Source organism: Pseudochaenichthys georgianus, chromosome 14 (genome assembly GCF_902827115.2).
Source record: "Pseudochaenichthys georgianus chromosome 14, fPseGeo1.2, whole genome shotgun sequence".
NCBI lineage: Eukaryota > Metazoa > Chordata > Actinopteri > Perciformes > Channichthyidae > Pseudochaenichthys > Pseudochaenichthys georgianus.
The window spans coordinates 11,618,791-11,631,253 of record NC_047516.1 but is presented as its reverse complement, the minus strand read 5'-3'; the positions used below and the strand labels follow the sequence as shown (position 1 = coordinate 11,631,253).

General features: G+C 40.5%; 1 protein-coding gene across 4 annotated transcripts in view; it reads right to left on the bottom strand.

Moving 5' to 3' along the window:
- Positions 1 to 12,463, bottom strand: part of dpysl3 (dihydropyrimidinase like 3) — a 36,674-nt gene that overhangs the window by 13,960 nt on the left and 10,251 nt on the right. For all 4 annotated transcript variants that reach the window (XM_034098958.1, XM_034098959.1, XM_034098956.2 and 1 more), the window contains exons 2-6: positions 5,909 to 5,997; positions 4,126 to 4,310; positions 2,301 to 2,465; positions 2,125 to 2,186; positions 833 to 913 (exon numbers count right to left, since the gene is read on the bottom strand). In XM_034098958.1, coding sequence (XP_033954849.1) covers positions 833 to 913; positions 2,125 to 2,186; positions 2,301 to 2,465; positions 4,126 to 4,310; positions 5,909 to 5,997 — 582 coding nt within the window. The remainder of the gene's footprint in view (positions 1 to 832; positions 914 to 2,124; positions 2,187 to 2,300; positions 2,466 to 4,125; positions 4,311 to 5,908; positions 5,998 to 12,463) is intronic.

Genomic DNA, 12,463 nt, shown 5'->3' with positions numbered 1-12,463 from the left:
TGTATTTAACTGTTTGCCCACAATAACTCCCTCTACATTTTTCGAATTTCTAAAGAAAGTAAGCATGACCAATTGTAAAAGCCATAGTTATAAAAATAGAACGCTGGTTAAAAATAATGGTACTAGAGTTGTGTAAACTCATGGAGAAAGTGTAGCGAAAGTCAGAGATTTCTTAAAGCGTGCATCTGATGATCCTGAGAGGAACTGTACTTTCAGAAACGTTGTCAATGTTTTCCGCATGTATCCATGGTGATTGTAACTTGGTTACAACATGTCCTCTGTGCCAGCACTAACATTATTTATCGCACATAGGTTTCAACAAGGCTTCTTTATCTTAAAAATCAGGTCATGACATAATCTGGGTATTTAGACAATTTTGGTTTTAAAGCTGATGTAAATCAGACTCCCACAACATCCTAGTTTAAGACTGGATAGGAGATCTGGGATTTGGGATGAATCCGAGCCAACACACACAAATGCACACCCAGTGACAGAATCCAGGCATGGTCTGGAACTCTGACTATAACCAACCCTCTCAATCCACCAACTATTACGGTTCATTCACTTTCATTTGTCCAAAGCAGAGCCCTGTGTAAACTACACCCACACATTACTGTCCTGCAGAAATCATATTCCCCCTCTCATCAGTGGCAGTGTGTTTAGTCTGTGTAGGTGGTGGAGATAATGCTCAGCCAGAAAGGTGAACTCAAGTGAACTAAATCAAAACAGATCACTGAGTTGGACATCAGTTTAGTAATTAAAGAGAGGGTTATAGTAGGGGAGAAATGGGAGGAGGAGCTGTATCTGTCTGTGTATTTATCTTTATGTTTACCTCAGCGATGATCTCGCCATTTTCAGCATGGACCTCAGCAATGCCTCCCCTCTCAGCCAAGAAGGAAAAGATATCATAAAGCTGGAGAAAAAACAGAGAAAAAGTTAAAATGTACAGTGACACTATTCAAATCCTGCCTGGCTGTTTACACAATAATAAGACACTCCTTTTCTTTCTGGGGGTCACCCTTCAATCCACTATATCAAGTAAGTAAGCGCACAATTAACATGATGTCCATGACACGCTGTAATGACTGTGTGTGGTCTCTAGAAAAGGTGAAACTCATGTGGGATGAGCTGCAGTTGCTGTAATGTTTCTCCGCCACAGTTTTTAGTGAGCTGCATGACATCAGTTTTTCAAGCTGGACTGTTTCAGTTACCTAATGCGCGCCACTAAACGATCAAATTAGCTATGGCTGCATGAGAAACACGAAGAGTCTTCCCTCACACCGTCTGGACTTTGTTTTTCTACATTTTCCAGCTAGATTACAGTATGAACATACAGTATTCGAACTCACAAGCGTCACAGGCTACGAGTTACATACAGTAAGGACAGTGTGTTTGAAGGGAGAACAATTATTCATGTTTTTCTTTAACTTTGCACTAAGCTGGACATATTGTGTATTATGGTGGACACAAACTAAAGGTCATTATTACACACTTTTTAGACACTGTGTTAAGCTATTGCTATGTTTTCATGCTTCCTGACTATGCAGTCTTTCCTTCTCAATTGCTCTTATTGGATTACTTAAAAAGGATAAGGGGGAAACCAAGATAATGTGAACCCATGTTTTGGATTTCTGGTGCAGCCTCAAATGCTGAAGTGAACATAAACACTTAACTGAAGATGTTAAAGTAAAGGATTTCATAGGTCTGTCTTAAAAAATACTTATATGAACGGTTTATCTACTTTTAAAGAGATTTTGGACGCTGTAATAATTTCCCTGTTCATGCTGTCCATGAAGAGATCCATTAATAACACTAGAACAAACTCTTTGTTCCACGTGTTCCATGTTTAATGTTAGGGCTTCAGCTCCCTTACATAGCTAAATTAAGAGGACATCTTCCAAAATTAGTCTGCTGTGTGTCTTTACTGACTGTTTCCTTGCTGAGCTGCAAGTGAGAGTTTTATTGAAACCAAAAAGGAATTTTGTCGTACAACTAAATCTGAGTGTAGAAGCCTCTAATTGTTGTATGTTGTGCTTTTATTCACAAAAGAAGACCTTTGGATTTTGTGCCCATCTTTAATATATAATATCTTAAACAAAAAATACATCAAGTAGCCTATTTTACCTCACTGTTGCTCATCTGGTAGTAGTCCTTGTAAGCCATGTAGACCTGGAAAGAGTTCACACCTGTACCAAAGAAATCAACACATAGAAACAAACATGAGAAAAATGCTACCTGAAAAGTTGAAAGGTGGATATAAAACTGATACGCAGATGTTAAGGTACACCATCACACCCTACCCTTCTCCTTGATGAGGCTTTCCACTTCCTGCTTCACGCTGTCGTTCCAGTGGGTGATGTCTACGTGGAGAGCGTAGTCACAGCAGGACTTCTCATCGGCCCACTGCCTCCACTGGTCATAGGCCTCCATCAGGCTGCAACCGGGATCTGGGATTACGTGGTCCACTGGAGGAGGGGGGGGGGGGGGGGGGGGGGGGTGTGATGGAAGTGGAGAGGAGAGAAGCAGGTGAAATTGAATTCATGGTAAACACGTGATAGAGTGGGGTGGGGAATGTCATTTGTGACAGGGTGTTGTCAGGATTTGTCTTTGCTTGTGTTTCTACTTTATTCCTGGATTGTTTATCTTGCATAATCAGCTGTGTGTTCCTGCAGCGCTCAGCCATTGGGGTTGACCTTGTCAGATGTCACATTACATTTTCATCATCTTTGTCTGGGTGCTGGTGTCCTTGACAAATGTGGGGTGGCTCCAACTGTGGATACTTTTAGACTTTTGTTTTTGTTATGTCACCATGATCATTTTTTGTTAGATTAGAATTTGGCACACAAGTTAAGTGGATTTTTTCCAACGGGACCACCCACTCTTTTGGTTTCTGAAACATATGGGAGTTCTTGTGTTACAGTTTTGGTCTATTGCAGTAGGATTAAGTGAACACTTTAAAACTAATAATCCTCCAAGAACAAACCTACCGCCTGACATTTTTATTACAATAGTTTAATAGATATAGAACTTAAATTGATTACAACTCTTATCCGTCACAGATTCAAAGACAATTCTTCACAGAAGATCAAAATGATTGATAAGAAATATGCTCAAGCACATAAGATTACAATAACAACACATAAAGTACAAGAAAAAAGTTTATAATGTGTGAACATTTTAATAATTTACTGTGTATATTAAAAATACAGTGAATACAGGTTTTATTCTATAAATGTCAGTGTTGTTTATTTTTATAACATCTTTTGTCGGTTTTAAATTAAATCATTCATTGAAGGTTTATCCCCATGGAGCACAACAGTATCATTGTGCACAAAATCCCTCTTAATTTGACTCGTAAAAAAAATAAAACGGCCCGCTGGCTCACCAGCTGACTGCCATCTTTATCTTATTAAAGATGGGCCAATCTCCTTATCTGGCCTTTGCATGTTAATAGGGTAAAGCTAGAAACGGCAGTTAAAAAAAAACACTGGCGTTTTTTGTTCACCGTCACACAAACACAACATAATTTGATGGTGATGACAGACGTAAGTATACAATACACACAGGCGGATACAAAACACAGTCTTCACTTTCTCTATCGCTCATCACCCCCTGGAATATAATCGCTAAATGAATGGAGCCCCTGAAAAGGGCTTACTACAGTAGCACGTCTGTTAGTGAATGTGTCCGTTTAAACACAGCGACGCACTGCCAGACAAGCAGCAGAGCAGCAGCCGGCTCAAAATAAGTTGATAGTATGAATCAGACTGTGGGGCCTAGCAGCTGTTAGCCGTGATAGCGTCTGGTCTGTTAGCTACATGAAACATACATACACCCCCATGCTGTACAAAGACAAGAAGCATGCAGACACTGGTGCTGTATTTCCCTGGGAGCAGTGTTTCAATCTAGCCGCCCCCCCCCCCCCTCCTGATCCTACCCCCTTATAGTCAGTCTTTTGTGTGGTCCTCTTTTGAAAAGCTGCCCAAAAGCGGACCAAAATCGCTTCCCCTCTCTCGTCCTTTGTTCTGGTCCCGGCCCTCCTTCTCTTTTTGTTCTTCTTTTTAGCTCCAGTCTCTATCTAACCTTTAACTTTTTGTGGGCACAACAGTTTCCTACAGCGCTTACCGATCATGGTGGTGCCACCGGCAAGAGCAGCCTTGGATCCCTGAGCAAAGTCATCCACGGTTGTGGTTCCACGGTACGGCATCTGGAAGTGGGTGTGGATGTCAATGCCACCAGGGATCACCATCTTTCCGTTGGCCTCGATGGTCTTCACCCCACCAGGCACGATCAGGTTGTCGCCGATCTGCCTGTGGAACAAAAAGGATGGTGTCACAATTATTGGATGATAGGATGTTGCATCCACAAAATAAAGTTTAAAGGTCACCTATATGCAAAATCCACTTTTCATGTCTTTTATACATAAATGTGTGTCCGCATTTTAATGCATTAAGAGATTCTGAACGTTTCAGGAAAAAAGTTTCGCTCTCTTTTTCTCCTGATCCATTTATATAAAAACTCTGAAAATGAGCTGATCAGATTTTGGCCACTTTATGATTTCATAACGATGTTTTGGCTTGTTACCATTAGCCAATAACCAACCAAGGTAACACCTGCCCACCTTATCACCTGAATCTCCTCCTAGACCTAGAGCACCATTGTGTTCTTTTTAACCAAATATCTCGCAGAGGGGCGTGGCTCCTTATTTTCATCTAAAGTAACAGACAGAGAATCAGCACTTTTGAAACAGGGCTGAAACAGAGGGGTTTATGGGATGCTGCAATGAACGATCTGTTTGCTATTTTGAGCCAAAAACTTCAGAGACATGTTCTGTATATATCTGAGAACTATAATATATTGATGAAAAATAGTATAATAGGGGACCTTTAAAATATATGTTTTGTCTTATCCTATCACTGTTGGTGCTATGCAAAGAGAATTCATTTAATCTGAATCTGGGATGTCACAAAATGACTTTCAAAATGTGTTCACTATGACTGACCCCAAACATTGGCCATGCTTGACACAGCACATTGTCCCATCAACATTTCACCCCTGCTAAACAAAATCCTGTTTTTTGTATTTCATAGAGGGGACGTGCTAGACGGACAGAGAGGCGGGAACAAGCCAAAGCCTCTGTGAGTTTGCCAACAGCCCAATGGTCTAGCAGGCATCTGGGTGATTATTATGCAACACCAGGCCCTCCATGGGTGTCTCTCCCTGAGCTGCCTGACTAAGGGGAAGCAGGGGACAAAAGCCCTATAGCTGGATAATTAAGTGAGAAAATAACTGGGGGGAATGAGAGTGAGGGAGACACAGAGAGGAATTCACCCACACTACCCTCGCCTTGTCTGGTGGGACGAAGACAGGCTCATATTAGCACATGGAATTGTGGACTAGACTGGCTGTTGTCACCATGTCTTTGACCCAATGGAAAAAGGAGTGCAGGACATAGAGTGCATGATCAAGCAGCTTGTGCTCATGCATTTATTCATTAAAGTCTCCAGATCACGGATTCTGCTGGGGGAGTTATTAGACTGCTACATTTAGGTTGGTTTTTTTTAATAAATACTTTCTGTGGTTAATTTACTGACAAATTAAAATAAACTGTGATTGTAAAGATGTTGGAAAGCTGTTTACTTGAACTGCTATTGATGTCCCAAATCTCCTCAAATGTTTTGATTGATTTTGGAAAACTCAAACTGGACAATAAGGATTTTGTGTACGTTAAAACATTTTCAACCACAATCTGCATTCTCATAAGAAGGAAACAGCTAAATGACGGAAGTAACAATTACATTCCAAATAACTTGAATGAAAGGTAGAAAACAGATCAAGAACCTCATAGTGAGTGGGGGGATGAAAGAAAATGGGAATGAATAAAGGCAGAGTGGAAAGGAGGACTCACTTAATGATGCCATCTTCCATGTAGATATCGGCATGGAAGGACTGGTCATCATTCACGATCCTCCCTCCTTTGACCAGAAGCCTCTCGCTCTGTAGAGGAAAGATTGGGGAGGGACAAGAAGAAACACAAATATTTTAAATCAATGAGATAGACTGAGTTTGGCTTAGACACTTTCAAGTGAGCGAGTCTAATTAGAGGACAGTCTACTAAACCAGATAATTTCTGTTGATAATTCAGAGCTTTTCCATTTCTCTGTTGCTAGATTATGTCCTTTTTGCCAGCTTGAAGAGATGAACCATGTCTAACTCATTCATATCTAGGAAGAGACATGTGTCTCAGTCTTGTCCCATGTAAACACACCATGTACAGTTGAGCTATGAACCCTGAGGGTCTGCCTGTCCGGCTCCCACTGGTCTTGTGCAGTAACGTGATTTGATGCCCCCCTGCAAGTGACCCGTATTTGCTTCGACATTCTCCTACATTGTTGTGTAGAGAGTCTATCAAATAAAAGCATTGCCCCATCAAGCTCGGTTCCACAACAGACAATGTGTAGTATGTCTATAACCAATGCAGTGACTTATAGTTGTTTTCAGGGGTGTAAATCATTAGTTTTATTCCAATAAAAAATAATATATCGATTATTTGGACAACTATACAATATTTACTGATGGAATTATGAGTATTACATCTAATTTCAGGAGAAGGTATTCATAAAGATAGACCGTGCAGCTTCAACTTTAACCTACATTCTGCAGTAAAATGACCTGGGTCCTTCATGGTGATAACATTTGGCAGGATGACATTTTGCTGTTGGAAGGAAACTGAAGCTGCTTTTAAGGACTGATCATGGATTAACATCTTAACCAAGTATATCCTGATTTAGTTATGCAACAACTGTGCCATGGATGTCATTTTCTATATCCGATCCTTTTATCCAACAGACAAATGCATTCGCCAAAATTCATTATTTTATGAAGCAGGATATTTTATAATCTGCATTAGAAAAGAGCAATCTCTATCACTGAGTGTGTTTGCAGCGCTAAAATTAAACTACAAAACGTTGTCACATCTGATCGGCTTTTCAACCTAACATTTCGTAATGTGGTGTGATATGGGCGTAGTCATGACGCCACACAGTCAGACATCGAATCTTCTGCTGCTGCACCAAGGGCTGACTCTAGCAGGGCGTTGTCATGACGACGTGTTGACTGCAGGAAGACAGACTAAAGAGGAGGGGAGGCTGGGCGGCCGGTATTACTGACTGGTTGGACAGCTCCCTCAGGCTGTTGAACGATGAGAAGGGATGCAGATATAGAGGGTTGGTTCAACGTGAAGATAAAATAATAATTCAGAGGACAAAAGTGTCTAGAGATTAAACCATTATGTCCATTAATCGATTCAGTAATCGACTCAAGCTGATTTGCTTTGGGTAATAGGATAGGGTTAGGCCAAAAAAAGATACTTGAAGACGTCACCTAAAGCTTTTGATCTTTTGTTTTTTTCCGTCTTTTATATCTCCTAAACCAAACAATTAACCGTAGAAAATCTCTGTCACGTCATTTTGAGTTAAATGCTTTTTGGTTTACAGTCGAATCTTTCTTTAGAGCCCAATATGAAGAATATCTATGATCTGCACATATAAAGAAGACAATTCATTCAAAGCAAAATTAAACTTGCTTCATTATGGAGAAACAAACGTCTGTCTGAAATGTAAGTCCACCTTTATGGAATAACTCGTTTTTTTAAATAATATTGTTATTCACTGACAATAGTCTCTGTAATACATGTACAGACTCTGAGACAGCAGGGCTCAGGTTGCACCCTGCTAAGAGGGACACACTTCCATATTTTCCCAACAGCACATGTGTGCAGTGATTTACAGCCTGGCTTTGCAACCGCTGTTTCATCACTATAACAAACTGCAGCCACTCCCTCAAACAACAGAAACTGGAAGAAAAAGCACAATATGGTTTTGTAATGATTCAAATGTAATGATATCTGCTGAGCTCATAATCATACACCATGTGTGTGTGTATTCTGGTGTCTCTGTGTTAGTGTGTGTGTGATAGAGATGGTGATGGAGTAGTATGAAACAGAGCCTAGCTTTCCCTGGAAACCACACCCTGAAGCAACACATTACAACGCACAGTCATCAGTGGCTGGAGCACAGCAGAGATCATACTGTAGAGCCCTGAAACGGTCGCCTATTACAGAATCTCAGAGATTATTTCTTTATAATCCAGTTTTTGGATTTGAATATGGAGTGCATTCGCCTGACTTCATCTCTTTTAGGGAAACACTTATAGATGTTGAAGTCTGACTGAATAAAATAAACCCTTTGGATACAAAAATAAGTCAGTATTTAAAATTATAAGTGCCAATACTTGGAAATGAATTATTAATTAGTTAAGTTTAGAAATTAATAAATAAACCAAGTAAAGATACCTAATGTCCACTGTTGCCAGTTTCGAAGATTTGTTGAATTGTTGCTTTTCTCTGTGTTATTTAATAATTGTAAATTTTAAATGTTTTTCAGAAAAAAAATCAAGAGATGGATTACTGGCATCAGACATGTAAAGATGTGTTTCTGATGTACTGCAGCAAGGGGGTGTGCCCTCATGCATGGGTGCCTAACTCAAGTGCCTCTGCATTTTCTCTCCCTCACACTCTCTCACACACACACACACACACACACACACACACACACACACACACACGTCACACACACACACACACACACACACACACACACACACACACACACAAGCACACTTTGTCCATTTGTGCCTACTCTCCCCGCTAGCCCATGACAGCATGCAAGAGAAGACAATCATTTGACAATCAATAGCTTTCCATTTCCATTACATCCCAGCATCTGTCACTCTGCTGATTTAAGTTTTTCTCAATTAGAGCATCCGACAGTGACATGAATAATGAAATGTTATGACTGTGATACCAGACGTGAGTTTTGCCAGTCAGTTGAAAACTAGATGTCGAGACATTTCAAAAACACTTAACACTTAACTTAAATTGAAGTGTTAGTAGTATTTGTCAAGGCAGTATGCGGCACCAAACTGTCAAGCTTTTCAAAGACACATAATCTAAGAGGAGTTTTTTTCATTATCCCTACTTTATCTCACTTCATAAATATATCACTATATACAGACTGAACATTTCAATTGTGGCTTTTCCATGAATCTATGACAAAAAGGCTGCTAATTGTCCGAGTGTTCATGGAATTTGACCACAAACAGCAAAATGTTACACTTCCAACATTTATTAGATAATATAACAAGTGACAGCATGCTTTTCCCCAATTTACCATGGTTTAATTATTAATATGTGCCAAGAGACTGTTTATTGTTTCATAATGTATTCACGATTATGTAATTTCTTCTGAAAATGATAGGTCAGCATTTCAGCCTTATTTCGACTATAAATAAAATAAAATCAGGGATATGACACATAGTAAAATGGGTCTTCCTGTGCATGTGTTGGAAATCATACCACCAGGAAACCCTCTCAACTTGAGTTTTGGAAGTTAAATTCATGGTGATATCATGCGGTTTTTGGAGTTACCTCAATAGTTTCAGCCCTAATGTTGGCAATGAAAATGTAATGGCAAAAATGATATTCTACTTTGTTTTGTAATGTTGCATTCTTACGTGTATACAGGATGTGGCAAATGCATGATCTGACCATGGTCTCTAGCCATTTAACCCTAATAGATATTGATTTCAGTTAATTGTTGTCCACTCTTTCTCCTTCATCCTACTTGGACATTGATTTCAACCAGTTGAGCTCCTACATTAACATCAGGAAGATGGTTGTGTATTGCCAAATAGCATATCAAGGTCAAATGAAGAGCTGACATATTTTTCTTTCTAAAAAACTTCATTTTAATAGTTTGTACACTGTGTAGTATTCTACAACACAAAGATTGCTATAAGCTAACGGGATAGAATATTCCCACAAGATGTTGATCCTGATTTGCTCTGACCTACCATGGTCAATGACAATGTCCTCTTCTATCAATCATGTCGCTGTAACAGCGCCCAGTTTTTGGAAGGGAGAAATAAACTCCCATGATGAGAAGCACAATGAGGTCATTGTAGTTTGTGCTGTGTTTGTTTGCCAAAAACAGCCAATATATCGAATGTACAGGCATTAGCAGTAGGTAAGTCGCTAGTCGGCTATCTAACAACAGATGTGTTGTTGAGTGTCTGTGTGGCAGTAGACTAAGGACTCACTATGAACTTTGAGTCTTTTACTTTCCTTCAGTCTCTCTAATTTCTCTTCAAAGGTCTGTGTTGTCGCTGTGTGTTGCTGTTTTGCTCTGTGCATATCTATACAAATATGTTGTGTACCAGCTGTACAAACAAATATCCACCTGGGACAAACTCTACATTTGTGCTATGAAGCCGAGTTATAAAGTGAAACATTTCGTTTGCACCTTCCAATTGAATTATAATGCAATCGTGCCTTTGTTCCACCTGAATGGTGGTAGCATGGAAAATAAATGCAGCATTGAGACAGCTCAAGAGGGGTTTTTGTGTTGTTATATTTTGTATGGGTAATAAACACTAAACTAATGTATGTATGTGTGTTCGGGGAAAACAATGTAAAACAGTAACTTTACGCAGACTGTTATGGCTCTATCCATCACAATTGTTTCTTACTTATCTTCCTTTCCATGGGTGTGCGTGGGTGACAGTTTGTTGGCGCCGGGTAAGGAGAGAGGATTTGGTGTTTTGTCAAATTCGGACAGTCTGAGGATTAGCTTTAACACACGTCACGCAGTCATCCCAACTGAGGTTAATCACAAATGCTTATAAAAGCTAGCGTGTGTCGTTAATATTTAATGACACTTTACATCTAAGTGGTTTAGTAAAGTGTGTGCTGCCACCTGCTTTACCCCTCTGATGCATTTTAAAATATAAACTTATTGGAAAAAAGTATTTTCACTTTCTGCTTCTGATCCCTCTACTGCTGACCACCTCGTCTTATAAATGTCTCACAACAAAGGAGAATACGGGACTGGTGGAAGAAAAAATTATGTCTTTCAACACTTAGGGAGAACAAAGAACCAAAAAGAAAACAACTCTCGCTGCACAGGAAGCTGTCATTTTCTGCTACAAAAGCCAATAATCTAAAATAGAAGACAGGATGTTATTCTTGTACGACTACTGAATGCTGACAACTTTTTTCCACTCCAACCAGACTGGAGAGAGAAGCTCATAAACTATGATGCAAATTATAAGTAGCCACTCCTCAGTGCTTAATAAGCAGTCCTGTAAAAGTGTGTGTCTACGAAACAGGGGTTTAGAGAACCTCCATGAGCTCTGACCGAGACCCTTGTGTGGGTGGGGAGAGCCGTGGGGAGAGCCGTGGGGAGGCAGACGGCGGACCAGTGGAAGAGGGAAGTCATCCTGAATGTGCACCAGTTGCTTTGCTTCAGGCCTGTTGCCTAGCGAGCAAAAATATTTACTCTTTACCCAAAACTGCACAAGGTTTTTTTTCACATTCTGGAAAAGTGAAAACAATGAGGCTTATCAATCTAAATTATTCTTTGGAGGCCAGCCAGCCGGGGTCATATAAAAATCCTGCTTGTCTGGAATGTTGTTGTTCATGTGATAGGGCTAGAGTATAGTTTTAACCATGTTACCATGGCAACATGAAAACGAAAACTCCATATGGATCTGATTGAGCCAGCCAGGTTGAATTATAAACTCCCGGAGAAGTGTGTGAGTGTGACTGAAATGTGTGTCAGATCACATCCCCACACAACCAAACAAACAGAGGTTGTATTTTCCTGCCATCGCAACTGTATGTTGGTCGCCATGGTGAGTCGCACGGCAACGCCTGGACAGCCACGGGGTATTTTGTTTGCACTCAAGCCCACTTTGCTGCACCGCGCGACGTGGTAATGCCACACTGTGGTGTGGCGGGGCTCTGTTTTGTGGTGATTCAACAGGGGGAACCGGTTTCATTTCCCGTGCAGAGCCGCCGTCTGCCGGCACTGTTTCATGCCCGCAGATGCTCTTTCCAGCTGGAGGGATTACTGATGACATGTACTGGCCTGGAACAACACCGAGGCTGCTGCGAGTGGCTATGAGGGAAAGGAGGAACCACGCCTAGAAATCTGACAGAGCCACTGGCAGAGAGCAGATGTAAGGAAACAGCTGGAATAGAACGGGCAGGCATGGAAATACAGAAGGAAAATCTGGGGAGCGGGGTTATGAGCAGATATTAGGTTGTTGGTGCAGTGTAAATAGGTTATAACACCACCACTGTTTTACTTACTGGGGTGTATTGCAATACATACTGGTATCTTGTTGAATTTAACATGAATAAAGAAATACTATATCTGATTTCCAGTGATGGAGCAAGCAGCATTCTCTCTATTCTGGTTTTGCTTCTTTATATAGTGGTTTTCACTGTTAGTGGCAGAGACTGCATTCCTGCGCAGGATTCAAATTGCGTTTTGACGCACAAGGGATTTACAGAGAGGATTAATGCACATACTCAATGTGATGTAGAAGACAACAGTTGGTG